We start from the raw sequence: 19661 nt of genomic DNA on the forward strand, positions 1-19661 counted from the left end.
TACATGTATCCTTCTTGACCTCACTATACACCCTGTAGGTTTTTGTTGTGTGTGCCTTCTTTGCAGTAAGTGGAATCATCACATTCATCTTCCAAGCCGGAATCTACACTGTATTCTTCCATAATCTTTGATATTTCTTCTAGATTCGTTTTACTTGCTTCTAACTATAAACTTCTGTACAATGAAATAGTTTTCGAAACAAAATATTCCACTATTTTATCGAACGTGCTACAGTCAAACGCTGAAAATTGATCACAACAATCTACCTGCATAGAAAATGAAATGAAATGAAATCTTTGAGATTTACGTCTCACGATTATGCCGGTTAGGCTAAAGGAGACGGTGATAATGAGAGATGAGTGAAATGGTGGAATGAAGAAAGTGGAAGGAAACGGGAGAACCCCGAGAAAACCCACGAGCACGGTGTTTGTCCACCACAAAGTTTACTTGGCAGGGGCTGGGATCGAACCCGGCCCCAAGCACCAGAGGTGAACGCTCTACCACTGAGCCACCGCGCTCCCCTTCTATCTGCATAGAGTTCGTTTACTCTTGCTAGATGTAAAATAAATAGTATTTTTTCAAGAACTGAATCTCTGTATCTAACACGACTATCAAGCGACCACTATCCATAATAAGTTACCTAGGAGCTCTAAATATATATATATATAAGGATTCGACTTGGGCTCCGGCGTTTTGGAATAAACATACAAAACGAGTCTGACTCGGGCTTAAGATCGAAAGTGTTAAAAAAATAGAAAATCATATTCTTGATGTTTATGCAAAATTTGATAGTAATTACATTTTACTTGATTCTTGAAGATGTTTTCAGGATATTTTCACTCTAAACCTCGAAAGTAAGAGTAATTTACTACAGGATGAAAATCGAATATTGTCATTTTCTCTAGAATTACAAAATATTTATTATTATTATTATTATTATTATTATTATTATTATTATTATTATTATTATTATTATTATTATTATTATTATTGAGTAGGTGGTGTACGTAGCCCGAAATCCTAAAGACGTTGCTGTATCATACTACCATCTCGAAAGACTAGCCACTGTCATGGATTTTCGAGAGGACTTCCAATCGTATTGGAATTACTTTCAAAAGGATCTCAGTAAGTAACTCTTAAGACTATTTCTTTCTTTATAATTTCAAGCAGCAGTTACTCTTGGTTGTAAATAAAATAATTCAGTTGCATCCAGCTAAAGACTCCAGTTTATAGGGCATAGTGACTGCAAGCAGGAGGATTACTTTTATTAAACAGTAAATGAATTTTTGTGAGTGCGTTACATTATCCAATCCAGTTCAGAAAACTACGATCAGCAATCATCGGAGCAAATCTGTCTTTAACATTGGCGGGGTGGAGACGGGTAAGGCCGTTCCCATAATATTTTTTTAAAGCAAGGTTTAAAATATTTATGAATTTGAAAAATAATGCTGTGGAGAATCAGGAAAGCAGAGTCATCTTTAACTTTGGGAGGCGACAGATTTAAAGCTTATTCGGGGGGGGGGGATACTCATATTAGGGTAGATAAATCTGATTTCCGAAGTGAACTTGTTGTATATTATACATATTATACAACAAGGGACAACAATTTCACCTCACTTTCCTTTGTGACAGTCGGACACTAATAATTGTTTAACGTATTGTGATTTAGAATTTGATTTTGTTCTGATTCTCTTTGTGGTTTATTTAGTTAGCAAATAATTTATAATATGTGGGCTAATTGGCTCCACTAAAATTTATATATACTATCTCTCCTGTGACATGAAACCAAAAGCATACGCTAAACGTTTTTCTGTTAACAAGTTTGTTTTCTTTCAAGTAATATATAAAAAAAAAGTAGCATGTTAATTTTGTCTATATATCAATATAAATTTTCATGAAATAACGGACTAGTAGTCTTGTAGAGGATCTAGCAGCTTTCTTTTTGTAATTTAGCCTTTATTCCTTTCTCTCTCTATTTTTTTTCCGTTTCTTCCAAATTTGATTCAGAAAAGAAAAAGTGTACTTTTCTATAATGTTTTGCAGTTATAATCTTCTATAATTATTAACAAAAGACATATCAAAAGATATATGGTTACATTACAACCGCAAAGGGTTTTGGTTGAGGACGAGGCAGCCTTAGTAACCATGTTCTCTATTACACTGAAAAATTCCGGAATGTGTATATAGCAGTGGTAGTGTATTCCAAGGAATTGCTGATAACACGCATACTTTTATTTTCCAGATTATGTAAGGATTAATTTTGCATATCAACCCCTATTGGTATAATAATGTCTTTTATGGTGAACGTATGGATTGTAAACATGGACATCTCTATTACATGTACTAATCGACCTATGTTTTTCATTACATGAGTACAGCAACATTGCACTTTTGATAACTCGGACAAGACTGCGAACCACCAAATCATATTTGTTATGCAAAGAGACATGATACGGCAGTTATTTTTCCACATGTTGATTTTTTTTCCCAGGCCCTTTTACAATATGGCCGCTCAAATATGGCCAATATTGACAACATTAAGTTACAATTACATCCATATACAGGAAGGGACAACATACCACCAGCTGAAATATACAATGATGTTCTGAGAAAGGTCTAAGGCTGTCAGTCACAAAATAAAGGCTAGTGGTTCTTTCCCCTTCTACTCCAGAAGGATGACCAAACTTGGGTTACTTTTGCGTAAATGACCTTTACCTTTGACCTGCCATTGTGATGCCAACATTGGTGATATTGGTTTCTTACTTTTTATGTGTTTCCCTGTATTACTGTGTGTACTGTGACAAAGTTTCATGTTCCTCACATTCACCAAACTGTAACTACAAATATTTTAATATGTGCATGTTTGGAGCATTTTTCATGTGTTCAGTGTTCTGTATCTTCGAAATGGTGAACCTTCAGCATCTGCCATTTTGCATTTGAACACCTCATAACATACCAACATGAAATCGAAGACAGTGAAACTGCAACATTTTTCAAAATTGACTGATTAAGCTTGGAATGCTTCATATATGATCATTTTAGAAGACACTTTTTTTTTTTTTTTTTTGCAGTTTTTGAATGTACAAATAAATTGTAAATGCACATTAAATAATTATAACTTGCGCCGTGTGGACTTTGTGGTGGACAAACACCGTGCTCGTGGGTTTTCTCGGGGTTCTCCCGTTTCTTCCCACTTTCTTCATTTCACTCATCTCTCATAATCACCGTCTCCTTTAGCCTAACCGGCATAACCGTGGGACGTTAAACTTAAAGATTTCATTTCATTCCATTTAAATAATTATAAAACACTATCACAAAGGTTTCTTCTAACAGTCATTCACGCTAAAATAAATCGATAACAATTTCATAATTGGAAAATGGCAACGCTGCATCCATTATGTAAATTAAATTACTTTTACGAGGGAGTGGAAATGTTGTTGTACAGAGTACTGTTAATAAGAATAACAAAAAAATGGTGGGAATAATGATGCCGATTTGGAGTTCGAAACTGAAAATTATTAAATAAATTTATTATATATTATTCCTATTATTAGTAGTATTATACTATTCTACAATTATTACATGCATAACGAATATACGATAACTTTTTTGTGATATGCGATAATTTTAAAGACAAAAATCGGTAATTTTGCTTTCAGAGATTGGCAACTCTGAAAACCCGTGACGTGAAGCAGTAGCTACTTATGCCATAGACATTTTGATAAAGCTATCTTTGTAGTGGATAAAAATATCCCTGTAAATATCCTTCTATTGCATGTAATGCATGTGCGATTCAAATCCAATCTTATCTGCATCATTCTCTTGTGCACATTCAATGGTTTTGTTTGTCGTATCCATGTTTGGAAGCACATTAAATATTTTAAATATTTTAAATTGTGATGTGCAGTTATTTTAATTGCTGTATGTCTTCGGTCATTTAGTTCTTACCTGTCGTAACAATCCCTTCTGCTGAAGTTCTCGTTATGGATTTTTTTTTTCTTTTTCCCGTCCTTGACAGGTTTCCCCCAAGGAATTTCCGTTGAACTAATTCGATTGAACATGTAAGCTCTCTTCTTTCGTTGACCTGAAAATCCTCTGACTGGACTTTTCGTTTGGACTTTTCATTTTCATCTAACCTGGTTTACACTTATTTCTATTTAGCCTTGGTAATAAACATAGAATCAGCGGGTAAAACATGCTTTTTACTGGTATATGTTAAGGAAGGAGGTTTATAATTCCCTCCCCTTACTTATTTCCAACCACTTTCAACCCCACATAAAATAAGCTCTGCTAAGGACACTAAAGAAGATCACGCGAAGTTTCAATTTCGTTTGGTAGGTGTCGTCTGCTAAGAGGGTGTTCACTGCCATCTAACGGCGCGATGTATAAGTTACAGCATTCTACAATTATACAAGGAGGACACGGTGGTTCAGTGGTAGAGCGCTTACCTCTTTTGTGTGAGATCACGGGCTCGATCCCCGGTCAAGTAAGTTTGTAGTGGACATCTTTCTCTTGGTACTTCCATTTCCTTCCACATTCTCATTCCACCAATTCTTCCATCATCATTCACTTGCCTGAATTATTCGTTTCCTTTATCCTGAAATGCATAATTGTGGGATAACTGAGAAGATTTACAATTATCGTCTGCATTTTTGTTTCAATAGTAGAAAAAGGCTTATGCATAGCCACCGTTGAAGTAACCGTTACCCGTAATGATGTTAACAGATTAACAAACACAGGTGAGTTAATTACTCTGACTGTCAATCGTACAAAATACAGAATTCAAAAAGTCGCCTCTGTTCAAGAGTCGTTATGTGGAGTAATGAATAGACGAAAGTCACCGTTATCTGTGAATATGTTACCGTATTAATTAAATTAACGAACTGAACACAGATAATTATTCTGTCTATCTTTGGCATAAATGAAATGAAATCTTTCAGTCTAATGTCCCATAATGTCCTTTAGGCTAAGGGAGATGGATAATTAAGCTAAGTGAATCATTAAATATAAACTAATTATTTGCTTAGCAAAACTATATATTTTCATTAAAATTCAACACGTGTTACAGTTTCGCCAACTAACTCTTTGGCTTCATCAGACACTATGTGATACAGGATATCTGTACAATCGTATATACATACAACAGCTAAGGTATCTTTCTTCCTTACAGATATCTTAACAACAGATAAGATAAGAAAGAAAGATATCTTAGCTGTTGTATGTATAAACGATTGTACAGTTATCCTGTATCACATAGTGTCTGATGAAGCCAAAGAGTTAGTTGGTGAAACTGTAACACGTGTTGAATTTTAATGAAAATATATAGTTTTGCTAAGCAAATAATTAGTTTATATTTAATTATAACAAAGCAAAGCTTCTACTTATGGGAAATATCACAATAAGTGAATGATGATGGAAAAATGACGGAATGAAAATGTACGAGGAAACAAGAGTAACCTTGAGAAAACCCATGGACACGATGATGTCTACCACAAACTTACTTGCTCGGGGATCGAACTAGGCACCTCACGCACCAGAGGTAAGGTATCTACTACATTTTTTCTTAAAGTTAACTAATTCACTGAACGTGCGTTATTAACTTACGTAATTACTTATTACTAGGTTTTTAATTGTTTTACTTGCTTAACCTAGAACTACAGGGACACGAACACAGAAAAATCGAGGAGAGTTAAAATTCCAAAGGTTCTCCCACCGGGAATCGAATCTGGGACCCCGTACACTAAAGGCGGACGCGTTAGCGACTAGACCAGCGGAGAGGGCTGCAACTGACCCACAGTGCCCCCACTTTCGTTCGAGAGTTACCTTGTGAAGTAACGGACACATATACTAACATTACAGTCTTATAACAGTCACTAGCGCGATCTTGTTAATAGTTAATTAACATCACACTCATGAAATGACTCTTCGTTTCTATCTTTTTATGTACCTGTAAGTTAACGTAAAAGACATACGCAGTAACGTAAATGTCCCTTCGTGGTTTCATGTTTAGCATAGGGGACCCTGGTTCGATTCTTGGTGTTAGCACATGTGTAGGGATGCGCACGAGACGAGTCGAGACAGGATTTTCCTGACAAAATTCGAATGGATACACTGCTCTTCTAATAGAGAAATATACATTTTTCGAGTCGAGACATCACTTTTACAGCACATTTTCGAATCGAGACAGCCACAAATCTTGTCTCGTGCGCATCCCTACACACGTGTTTCGGATACCATCTTCAGCTGTAGGTTCACGCTAAAAATGGATCTCGGTCAACTTCAAACCAATTATCCACCACAACACAGATCGTATTCATCGATCGAAGTTAGTATACGCTAAATTAAATAACAAATAAACAAAGAAGCATTTTGTTAGATCATAATATTTCAAATTACGTGACAGCCTGAAGGGTCGCTGTGTCTCAGTAGTTCCTGATTGCAGTAGTTAAGGAGTTCCAGTACTTGTACTGTCGAAAGTGAGCGTAAACCTATCAGAGTTGGAGGCGCTATCAAGAACTTTGGAACTGTCCTCAACGTTTCTATGTTAATGTCCCTGTGGAGTACAGCGGTGATTCAACACTACAAGGAAGACAAATAACTTTTTCCTTTAAAAAACAGTTATAGAGAGTTTACCTCAGGTGTGAGGGATCCCTGGTTCGACTTCAGTTTGTGGTGGACCCTGATTTTTTTCGGAGCTCCCCAGTTTCCTCTACATCTTCTTCCCTAACTACTTACTTCAACTAAGGATGGGTCTACTTCAACCGGACGTAGAAAGTTAAATAAGACATTTCTAGAAAACACAGAAGCGGACACTGTGGCTCAGTGGTAGAGCTGTGGTATGTAGGGTCCTGGTTCGATCCCTCTCCAAGTATTTTTGTGGTTAACAACATTGTATTCGTGGATTTTCTCGGTGTACTTCAGTTTCCTTCCACGTTCTCATTCCACCAATTCATCCATCATTATTGACTTGCCTTAATCATCTTCTCCCTTAGCTTAAATGATATAGTCATGGGACGTTAAATTGAAAGATTTCATTTCATCTCATTTTGGAAAAGACAGACAGATACCGACATTTTGAATCCTACGGTATTCCTATCAATACCCATTTAAATATCTGTTTTGAAAGTGAGAATAAATTTGAAATACACAATACAAAATTAATTTACAATGAAATGTTTTTATGTGGAATTACTCTTAGTTTTACATTTCAAATGTTAATTTCTTTGTTTTTTCCTAATATTCAACAGTTCCCTGGACACCATATTGGCGACATATCATAGAAGCTTGGGAGAAAAGAAGTCATCCGAACCTTTTGTTTCTTTTTTACGAAGAACTGAAGAAGGTAGGAGAAAATTACAATCATTTCAATCTCATTAGTATCATATTTCAAAAAAGCTATGAAGATTTAAAGTGAAGCTTGTGGGCAAAACGAGATAATCACCTAGAAAGTGCGTTCACATGGAGTGACTCAATCTTTGGTGAACTTTGTATCCTTGTGCTTTTATGGCTTTGATTTGCATTTATATTTGACGTGGCAGCCAGTTAAGAGAAGACCCTGAAGCAGTAACTTTTAGTGCAGTGCCAAGGGAATTGGCTTCGTATCTACCGTAATTCTTCTTTTAAAGTTCTCTGTCTCAGAAGGAGGCTCCAGGGACAATTGAAAGGGGAAGCTCTGATCTTAAATTTATGTATCCTATGTTAAACTGGGTACCCCTCACTTTGAATTATTTTAGAGAATATGAAATAATTAACTGTATTGATGTGTTACAATTTCCCATTTGCACATATCGAATTGTTCCTGTGAAGATTCTGTCTCCTTGACACTGTATGAAGTCAGATTGCTTTATATCAAAGGAATATTAAGTAACATGAACAAGTCATTTCCTGTCTAATGAAGCCATAATTACACAGTTTCTGTATTCTTTATTCTGATTCTAAACCAATTTAACTGAATCCGCTTTTAATTTCAAGTATCTATTTTTTAACGAGTTTGGTTTACCAAAGCACCTTTAGAATATATTGTAATGTCTCTTGGTAGTAGAATCAGTGATAATCTGGGATTAGCTTTTCACCAATTTTATTATAGAATGATTCTATATGGAATAGTTACAAAGTTTCTTTGTAAGCTACAAAATAAGTGTTCCAATATTAGTCCTGAGCATACGTAAAGTAGCTTCGGCTGATTAAGGTTGGAATTAGGTATATGCGGGTAATCCTTCTGCCCAACTCATCCTCCAGGGTTTTATAAAGGGATCTTTCACAACTATGGGAGACGATTTATAGGTATCCTCCTTCGGGCAAAGCAGCCCCCGGAAGTGGGTTGTGATTAGGAATCTCTTTCACTCAATGCAGCTACCAGAGATTATATTGGTAGGAAAACTCCTTTGTCCAATACGACCTCAAAAGCGGTGAAGTGGTCAGTAGTCAACTGATAATTTGGTCCTCTTCTGGTGGTTTTTTTTTATATTTTGGTCTAGGAATTAATTCGTGCGGGTGGACAAGAGATGGCGCAACGAACGGAGCGTCCCACAGTTCCGTGTATCCACACATGTGTTGCAAACCCCTGTCATCGCGTATCGTTCGTAGTATAGGGCAGTGGATTAAAGCGTCAACAACACCAGTTTGTAGTTAAGTGAACATGGGGGGTGTCCTGCTGCATTACTTTAACATGCAGAAAAGTGCGACTGAAAGTCATCGTATTTTGGTGGAAGTGTATGGTGGCTATGCTCTAGCTGAGCGAACGTGTCAGAAGTGGTTTGCACGGTTTAGAAGTGGTGATTTCGGCTTGGCAGACCAAGAGCGAGCTGGACAGCCAAAAAAATTTCAAGACGAAGAATTGACAGCATTGCTCGAGCAGGATTCGTGTCAAACGCAGGAACAACTTGCAGCAGCATTAGGCGTTGATCAAACAACAGTCTCCAAACGCTTGAAAGCCATGGGAATGATTCAAAAGATGTCACATTGGGTTCCACATGAATTGAAAGACAGAGACGTTGAAAGACGAAAAACCATTTGCGAATTGCTGCTTCAACGACAGAGCAGAAAGGGGTTTCTGCATCGAATTATTACGGGTGATGAGAAGTGGATCCATTACGAGAAGCCTAAACGAAAAAAGGCCTGGGTGAAACCAGGTGAACCAGGTCCATCACAACCAAAACGAGATATTCACTGTGCAAAGGTTATGCTGTGCATATGGTGGGATATGAAAGGTGTAGTGTACTATGAGCTGCTGCAACCGGGTGAAACTATGAATGGAGAACGTTATCGACGACAATGCGTTTGAAGCAAGCTCTGGCCAGAACACGACCAGAATGGGAGAACAGACATGATAAACTTATTGTTCAACATGATAACGCTCGCCCACATGTCGCAAAACCGGTCAAAACCTATTTAGAAAATGTCGGATGGGAAGTTTTACCCCACCCGCCGTATTCACCAGACGTTGCTCCTTCGGACTACTACTTGTTCGATTGCATGAACAACGATTTGATTGGACAGCGGTTTACTTCTTCAGAAGATATCGAAACATGGGTCTCTGAGTGGATCGCTTCCAAGGATGAGGACTTCTTTCGCCACGGAATCCGTACATTACCTGACAGATGGGCGAAAGTGGTGGCTAGCGATGGACAATATTTTTCTTAAGGTATTTATGTATTTTGTGTTTGTACTACAGCTTCAATGTGTGCGTACCAACCGCACGAATTAATTCCTAGACCAAAATAGGTGATTTCTGAGTGTTTCGTCCATCTTCGGATTCTACCGCGTCGGCTTCGTGTCTTCCTGTTTTCTTCCGTATCATCTGCTTTATAAGTAATAAAACGTGTTTTACAATTATAACATGTGCTTGAAGAAGTAATACACATTGAAAGGTCGGGATCCTTACAATATACTTACGTTGCCTGTCTGTCTTTTCGGGATAGAAACATCCCAAGAGCTACTTGATGGATCACCATTAAATTTGCTCGGGATGTAGAGTCTAAAGTTAGGAATCAAATTCCTTGATTTAGGTGATCCGTCTACCGGAAGTAGTAGTAATCAACCATTTCCGGTTTTTAACGTTGATCAATTACAGCAAAAACAGTAACAGATAGCCTGAAACAGTTTTCTGCAAGCTATTCGATCCCAGCAATACTTTTAATGTCTATCGTTAAGTCTCTACTGAAACTGAAAATGACAGAAACCCACCACAACCTCCGGTTTGAATATTGATCTGTATAAGGTAAAAACGATGAGAGGCAAGAGAAGCCATTTTATGGAATTGATTTAGAGTTTTAAAAATATATACCATCTACTTTGTTAACTCTACTCAAACCGGGAGTAGCAGAAATGAGCCACTTCCGGTTTTAACGTTGATTTCTATAAAATAAAATGCTAATAGACAATGAGAAGCTATTTTCTATCAATTAATCATCCCTAGAACGCATTCCATCTGCACTCTAATGTGTCTACTTAAACCGGAAGAAGCGTAAATCTACTACCACTTCTGGCTTCAGTATTGATTGAGAAAACACACCATACAATCTAAACTACTTCACGTACTGCATATGGACTGGTATTTATTTGAACTACAAGAAAAGAAACTTGTGTCTTACTCTTGCTCTGTTGGTTTAGAGTAGGGATGGCCAGAACCTGTTCCTGGTGAAACAAGTTTTCGGCTCTGAAGGGATCCGGTTCTAGAAGATCCGGTTCCGGAATCGGTTTCTCGTATCCAGGCCTGGTACCAGTTCTTCGGATCCAGGTCTGGAACCGGTTCCTAAGACCCGGTTCTAGGACAGGGTTTTCGGATCCAGGTTTGGAACCGGTTCCCAACATCCGGTTCTAGAATCGGATTTTCAGATCCAGGTCTGGAACCGGTTGTGAAAACCGGATCTCCAAGAACCGCGGAAACTTTATGGCCATCCCTAGTTTAGAGGCCCCGCGCTGCTACGTTAAGATAAGTTGGCTAGAGCTTATCTTTGGATCAAAGATTTAGGGAGACAATTGTTGCAGGAGAAGAATGATAAATCAAATAAATGAGTGAATGTTGAGAGATAGATTTGTGGTATGAGGGTAACACGGTGTAGTACTAAGCAACAATAGTACCACAAGAAATCCCGTCGTCCTGATATTGACTACTGTAGAAGTTCATGCATTCTGGAATCAAACTACTAAGGTTTTGTAAGACAGACGAGAGCTTTGCCATTGACGAATCATATATTTTCTTTCGAGCTTGTAAACTATGTTTAAAATGAATTATTCTCCATGTGGCCTGAAACTCATAACACTTTAAGTCCTTAGTTTGCTTTTACCTTAGTATTTCCATTTAACGTGGCTTCTTCGACCGAAAACGTAAGGTTCTGAAGGCAGAGTGACCTTCACATCTGAAACTTATGTTTTTGTGATTTTATTTGTAAAAGGAGTTTCGTTTATCAAAAAATCCTTTATATATTTACTCTGTCCATCCGTGTGTCCAGGAGACACAAAATCTCAAGGAACAGTTGGTGAATTATCATCTATTTTTACCAGGATGTGCAGGGTTAAAAGTGAGTTCGAGTTCGTTAACGATGATAATCCAACCAATTGACTCCAAAATATGGACAAGGAAAAATCAGTTGTCTATGCATTCGTATGGGACTAATCATGGACATAATCCTAGCTTGATAGACTTCATAGATTCAAGTAACACTACAACAATGTTTGAGATCTACTTGAATGAACTAGTGTTGCGCAAAAGACTCGTGAAACATTTCCTCCTGTCCCGATTCTCGTCTCCATAACGAGACGACAATCGTCAAGTTTGTAATTTCGTCTCTGACTACTCTTTAACCCTTTCGTGCATGAACTGTGTTTTCACTCACATGATGATTATTTTTTTTTCTTGCAAATTGCTCTTGATGTACTATGACATGTAAAACCGAAAATTTTAAAATTTGATATTTTCTTAGCAAAATTTAATTATTATCTTTATCTGTACACTAGAATTGGCTTCATGCATTTTGGGTAAGATAATCATTTCTGAATTGTGACACATAAAGTTCGCAAAATTAGACTAAAATAAATGGAATAAACGTTATATTGTAGAAAACTTGCCAAAGCGATTTTGTTACAGGTAATAAGAGTTAAAAATCTACATATTCAACAAAATCGTACATGTAACCACTACTCTGTGACCTTCCCGAAATTTTCACCCCCAGGCTTTCGGCTTCGTGGGTATACATTGGTTAATGTTACGTCTACCCTTGAATGGCATGATTTGCCCGGCAATGCATTCATACTCTTCATCATTCATATCAAATTCGAATCTCTCCTTCAGTTTATTCAGTACATATCGTAACTTATGAAGTCTGTCGTTCGCATCTCGAGGCTGTGAATTATCATAGAAATGAAGACATTTCCATATGAGGTCAAACCTGTTTACTGACATTACGTCAGCCACAACTTTACAACTTAAAACTTCATCGTAAGACCAACACTGTCGTGTTTCTTCCATTTTGATTCGAATACAGATTGTTCTGAAACAATGTCATTTACAACGTCATCTGTAAATAACTGCGAAAACAAATCAATTTGTTCATTTCCTGTAATATTTACATTGTTATTTTTAAGAAATGGAGAAACATTGTGAGAAAACTTATTGCCATATTTTGACCACCTCACTTTTACTTGTTGTCGTCTTTGGTTGCTTCTATTCAGAGGAGGATCTTTAGTTTCTTTTTCTTCATTCGCTTATGCTGATTCATTTCCGTCATCCTCAATATACTGAGTAACATATGTTCAAGGCAGTTTGTGTGTACAGATCTACATGTTTCTGATTTCAGTTTGATTTGAGGAGAAATGGTCTTTTTGAGAGATGTTCTGAACATACCAATTTTGTCTGCCATAACGTGTTGGAGTTAAGCTTAGTGACATCAACTGGAAATCGAACCCAGATTTCACACATATATTAGTCAGAAGTCTTGAAGAAGCTCATTGGTTGCCATAAATGCTCCAATTATATTTTTCTGAGTGGCAAACACCACTTTTCGCAAAAACAATCATATCCTCAATAGATGTATGAAGTCCACTGTAGTGGACAGATTGTTGCAGACAAATTTGCTTCAAGTGCATGCTGTCCACTACATGGGACATGTCTGTTTGGTTGATTTTTGTAGGTACAAGAACAAAACCAGTTAATATCATAATGCCAGCTTGTTTCAGACATTGTAACAAAGAAAAGAAAAAAAATATTACTTGCTTGGCACATTCTCCATAGAAGATGTCAATAGATATTTAAGAAGAACTCGCCACGAATCTATGCCTGTTTCAAGTGTGCACCGACGACGTCACACCCCTGCTTCAGAGTTTCACGCTAGGTGGCAGAAAAATTCAGAGCGTTAGGCCACCCAAGTAACTTTTATTGTAAAAGAATGCACTTGGGTTGCGAGCAGAGAGTTCAGACAGAACACAATCGTAACCAATCAGCAGTGTCCACTCTAGTGCACGTTATGCACGAAAGGGTTAATATATTTGTTATGTAGTATACAGTACGTTTTTAAAAGATGCTCAAAAAGTCCAAAAATAAAAGCCTAAAAGATTTAAAATTTGCAGTTTTTAACTTTTGAAAATGTTCTTGGTAACGAGAATGCACCGTATGCCTTTTCCCGTTTCCCCTGATTATTCTTTGGTATTTGATTACTTGTTATCATAAAGCAAAACTGGAATTCCTGTTTTACCTTACAATAAGTTTCATATATTAGCATCTCTGCTGTAGCAAAAATAAAGATAATTAAAATCTTTGATAGAAGGATATTGAGAACGTAGAAAAAAGAAAGAGTCATTGAGAAAGAAGGTAATGAGATCCAGGACTTAGAATTGCTGATTAGTGCGATAAATTATTGAAAAGACTTAAGAATTACCGTTTGTATTCATATAATTATTTTTTTTATTCGGGTTGCATTTGTTAGGATAAAATATGAGGGTCGAGGGATTTATCGGTTAGCACTCAAAGTTAAACAGAAACGTCTGGAATTCTCACTTCAATATATATATAGACCAATTGGGTTACTGAAGCAGGATCAATCGGTAAACAAAGTTTCGTTGACAATGCTTATAGTAGTACATACTACAGAACATCAGAAGTGTAGTGATAAGTGGGAACAATTCAACAATCGACTTTATATTCTGAAATGCAGATTGTGTTGCGCCAATTGAGCTTTGTGGTAGACAAACACAGGTAGGTGGGTTTTCTCTGGGTTCTCCCGTTTCCTCCCACTTTCTTTATTCCACCATTTCATTCATTTCTCATCATCACCGTCTCCTTTAGCCTACCCGGCCTAATCGTGGAATGTAAAACACAGAGCTTTTATTTTGAAATGCAGATTTTGCAGTATATAGATTTCTCTGATTCAGTAAATGGATGTTGTTACTCACTGTATTCATCTGGAAAGTAAACAATAAGATTTATCTTGTACAAATATTTTGAACGTGTATTTGCTTTGTTAGATGTACCATATTTACTTTGTTACATGAATAAACATACTGAGTTCATGAATATATTTGCAAGTATACCAACATAAAGTTCATACAACGAAACGGGAAATTACTTAACGAGATTTACCGTTTTGTCTTACAACAAGATAGAAAATGATAACATGTTTTATATGAGAATTGCTAGAGATCGTAAGGCGAATCGGGAAAAGACGAACAGTACAGGAATCCCTTCATAGATAACTGCTTGTCCTTTGCACAGTCGCGTTTGTATGAATGCATTACAAGTCGAATAGATCGTTTAAAAATGTTCCCAATTTTATTACGGAGTTTCTCTATCTTTTTTTTGCTCCTTTTCTGGATAGTTGCGAGACGGATAGTTAATAGTTTACTATATTATACTTTTGGAAATAGTGCGAACAGTAGTCTTGATAAATTAATATAGTAATAGGACCAGTGGAAATCTCTGTCTAAATTCAAGATGATTCGCGCAGCACAGAAATGAAATGACTATTTTCCTGAAGGCTTCGAAGCATACAATATTCTGATGAATTACAGAATATCCTCGTATCCTATTTAGTTGTTTTGCGTAAAATTAATGTAAGAATCGGATAGTTTTACTTCAACGTATATAAGTGGCCGTAAAATATGCCAACTATATGTCTTATTAATATCATTTTGAAGTTTATGTTTAGCACTTTATGGATATAGACGTCATAGAAAATATATCTATACATTTATCTGTGTTCGTGCCTGAGAGGGTAGAAAACTAAAATATGAATTACATAAAATCTACTTCAGCGTAACTATTTAAATTCGGTTGCAGAGGAGATCAAACAATTCGAAGCATTAATGGAATCGAGAGTTAAATTAAGGCACGTGAGCGAGCATGCATATGTACTATGAATATGTTTAGTATACATACACACTACAGCAGATTGCTATATGCGAATATTCATTTTCTATTTTTCTTATAGGACTTGCCGGCTGTAATTAACAGAGTATCGACGTTTCTGAACAAAAGCTACTCGGAAGAACAAGTACTGAAGCTGGCCGACCATTTGGACATCAAGAACTTCCGGAAGAACAAAGCCATCAACACAGACGACGCTGTGAAAGGGTTCTCAAATGAAGGAGAGGAGCCCTTTATTAGGAAAGGTATTTTTATTTGCCTTTATTCATTGATCTTCCGGGTGCTAGAGGGCAGTCATGTCCAACTAACAAACCGATTCTATAGTATAAGAAGATAGGATAGAAATACAATGAGGATCGGAAGAGTGGGATTTAGTAGCAGTCATGGAACCACGCCTGCAAAATATCGATAACGCCTGTCATCGTTGTCTTTATTAACGACAGATTGTCTGCTTCTCCTCTCCGTGCTATTTAGTGAGAAGAGAAGCACCAAAGTGTGACATCATAGAAGAGTTAGTTGGCAATGACTGCTACAGGGTGATTACACTCCGAAATGTCAATATACACTGATCATATCCCGTTGGTTGGGGACCATGTTTCCCCGATGCTAGGTAAGCAGCGTGAAAGAACTAATAGATAATGCCCGCTCTTGGATAAGTTTCTAATTACGCTTACGATACTAACTTGAGTGTGTTGACCGCATTCAGAAAAGCTCTTTAACCATCTGGATCCAGTTTCTACTTTCTATTCCTATTCCTGCGAGATCCATCTAATATTATCCTCCCATCGGCATCTAGATCTTACTAATGGTTCTTTTCCGATTGGACTTTCAGTTAAGACTTTGAAAACGTTTCTACTTTCTACATGACCTCTCACCTACGCCTCCTTGACTTGATGACCCTAACAATGTTTGTCAACGGCACAAATTATGCAGTTCCTCGTTTTCCCACCATTTCACATTCCCGTTCCTATTGAGTCCAAATATTCGTCTGAGGATTTTATTCTCAAATGCTTCCAGTCTGCGTTTTTCCCTCAGAGTAAGTAGTGGCCATGTTTAACAGACATGATTATCGTTTTATATATTTCAAGCTAGTATATATATATATACAGGGTGTTAATGAACTATACCGACAAACTTTAATTTTCAAAATAAGAGAAAAAAGTTCGTATGGACCTATGGCGAAAAGTGCATAGTTTCAGAGCTAGGGCTGTCCAAAATCGCAAAAAAGCCAAATTTCAAGAGGTCCTATTTCGAATTCGAGAGACTGTGGATGGTGGTCCTTATCAGCGTAAAAGGAAGTCTCGCATACGCAATCCAAAAATGCATATTTCATTAATGTTCAATGGGTGTACACATTATTCCCTGCAGGGTGAATTTCCCACACATGCCATCAGCCAAATTTTGAGATATGCTCTGACTTTATGATTGGTCCAAAGTAGGCAAACGATAAGCCTTGATAGCAGTGAACACGGAATTCTTTGGCACGATGTCGGAAGTGTTAAGGATCGTCAGCAGCACGGTCTCTCGTACTCGGGAAAACACATGGTGCAATAGTTTATTTCAGGCTTATAAGTGAAGAAAACATGAATTATACCGTGGTGAAATACCTATCATCACACGTTATTCCGAACACAAAGAAGCATGGAGCTGCTAGTTTCTAACACCCTCCAAGGCATTGGATGTCCATTGTTGTCAAGGCTTACTTCCTGTCTCCTTTGGACCCTTCTTGGTATATGAAAAGTCTATTGAGAGCATATGTAAGAATTTACACCCTGTAGGGAATGCCCTGTACAATTATTGAAAGTTGAGGAAATATGCACTTTTGGAATGTGTATACGTGGCTTTCTTTATACTCCTAAGGACCCCCATCCACAGTTTCTGGAATTCGAAATAGAACCTCAGGCTTTTCTGCGATTTTGGACAGTCCTAGCTCTGAAACTATGCACTTTTCGTCATAGGTCCATATGGACTTTTTCTCTTATTTTGATGTGAAAAATCACCTCTTACAGTTTGTCGGTATAGTTCATTAACACCCTATATATATATTCAAAAACTACTCATGAGGATTCATACTGAGTCATATATAATTTTGTTCAGCTCAATAAGATCTTTCGACTAGTATAAGTCTCATTTTGGGACATTGTTTCCATTAAATGCTAATAATATTAAACAAATTCGTAATTTATGCAAAGCACGAAATCTTGCGAAATGAAAAAGTAAACACTTGTAGTGCAAAATTTCCGATTTGTTATTGATAAGTTATATCTCTATTTTCCAGGCCAAGTTGGAGGATGGACAGAGAAGTTTACACCGGAATTAACAAAGCAAGCAGATGAGTGGATAGAAGAAAATCTGAAGAAGACAGACCTTAGGTTTCCTCTATAATAATAATTAAAAGTTTTTTTGTTAGTTAGTAAATGCCATACGAAACGAAATTTATGCACATAAGTTTTCAGAGAAATAAATGAAATCATTAGTTCCATTAATTTTTGATTGCATTATTTATAAAATATTTTCTGTTACAAACAATATTAACCTAGTTGAAGAAAAGAGCTAAAAGGTAGAATGTGATAAGAGCGCTAAAAAGGAGAAAAATAATACAACGCTAAAGAGGAGAAAATAATAAAAGCGCTAAAAGTAAAATAATAAAAGGCCTAAAATAGAAAACAATAAAATCTCTAAAAGTAGAAAATAATAAAATCTCTAAAAGTGGAAAATAACATCTCTAAAGTAGAAAATTATAAAAGCTCTAAAAGTAGAAAATAATAAGCTCTAAATAGCAGAAAGTAATAGTGAAGATGAAATATATTTTTGTGATGCTCAATATTTACAAGAAATCACTTTTTTGCTACATATTTTACGGTTTTCGTTCTATGGCGAGGGCTGGTTGATTTCTGCCAATTCCGGTTTGAATAGTTGCTTAAGAAGGAAGATGGTACCTATTGTGCTTCCAAAAAACCCGCTTCTCGCTATCTGTTATCGTTTCTGTTCTCTGCTTATCAATATTGAAACCGGAAGTTGTTGACCTTTTCAACCATTTCCGATTTTAACAGAGAGTTAAGGATGGAGAGTAATGTTTTTTGAGGACGATTAATCTTCCTATTTGTTGCAGAAAACCGCATTTCTCTATCCATTACTGTTTTTTCCGTCTACAGCGATTGACGTTAAAGCTGGAAATGTTTAATTTGAAAGACTTCTGCTATGAATATAGGGTCCAAACAGGAACTCAATTCCTAACTTACGACCCTCTACAATCTGCCAAAATTTGATGATTGGTCAAGTAGTTCTCGAGATCTTTTGTCTCCCGGACAGACGGATATGATGAATATAGTGGGAGACCCAAAAACAACCTGAATTTCCTGATAAAAACCATGAACTTTATTTTTTAGTAAAAGTACAACTTTAACCGCCTTTAAGTAGTCTCCATTAGTACATGCACTTGTCCAAACGTTCATTTCGTTTTTGGAAGCATCTTCCAAATTTGGTCTCTCGACATTGCGTTCGACTTTGTCGACTTCAGCAAAATGCTTACCTTTGAAGTCCCTTTTCGTGTGATGGAATAAGAAGAAGTTCGGGGAACAAACGCTAGCGAATAGGTTACATAGATTGTATGTGATTGTGTCCTTCAGAAAAGGTTTCCACACGACGATCCCTTTGGTTTTGGGTGACAAGTTTAGGCACAAACTTAGCAGCCCCTCGTCGCATTGCCAAATCCTCCTGCAAAATACGGTGAATGATGCTCCAGATTAACTCAGATAACTCTTCGAGTTAGTCGATTGTTCTGCATCGATCTTCCCTGATGACATCACGGAGTTTGGTGATGTTGTCCTCGATTCGCTCACTTGGATACGATCGGAACAGGGTTGGTGATTTCCGTCCTTTTAAACCGAGCTAACCATTCGTACATTTGCTTGTTTCTGAGAGCATATTCTTTTTAAGCTGTTTGCATTATCACAAGATTTTCTGCTGCTTTTTTGCCGAGTAAGAAACAAAACTTCGCAGCCGCACGTTGTTCATGAGAATCTACCATTTTATTTTGTCACGAGTACACCACAGACTCACGCAGAGAACTGACAGAGAAACAACATGCGTCGTTGTCGGTTGACGCCACTTACGAGAGATCCTCCTCCAGCACCCTAGCGCTGCAATCTCGTACTACATCTACACGATGCGCAGAAGTACGATTCTGGTTATTTTCGGATTCCCCTCATATATATGAAGATATGAAGAGCCGTTGAAGAGTTTAGTAGTTGATTTCTAAAGATTATTGTTAGATCTTTATAAAGTTTATCTGAAACCACAA

General features: G+C 37.0%; 1 protein-coding gene across 2 annotated transcripts in view; it reads left to right on the forward strand.

The window, feature by feature from the left end:
• The window catches only part of LOC145693735 (luciferin sulfotransferase-like), a 58178-nt gene extending 40334 nt beyond the window's left edge, over positions 1 to 17844 (forward strand). For both annotated transcript variants that reach the window (XM_081770028.1, XM_081770029.1), the window contains exons 5-8: positions 999 to 1125; positions 7248 to 7342; positions 15423 to 15603; positions 17637 to 17844. In XM_081770028.1, coding sequence (XP_081626154.1) covers positions 999 to 1125; positions 7248 to 7342; positions 15423 to 15603; positions 17637 to 17743 — 510 coding nt within the window. In that variant the 3' untranslated portion in view covers positions 17744 to 17844. The remainder of the gene's footprint in view (positions 1 to 998; positions 1126 to 7247; positions 7343 to 15422; positions 15604 to 17636) is intronic.
• Positions 17845 to 19661: the final 1817 nt, after the last annotated feature.

The sequence above is a fragment of the Thermobia domestica genome, chromosome 8 (assembly GCF_964235325.1).
Source record: "Thermobia domestica chromosome 8, izTheDome1.hap1.1, whole genome shotgun sequence".
NCBI classification, from domain to species: Eukaryota; Metazoa; Arthropoda; class Insecta; order Zygentoma; family Lepismatidae; genus Thermobia; species Thermobia domestica.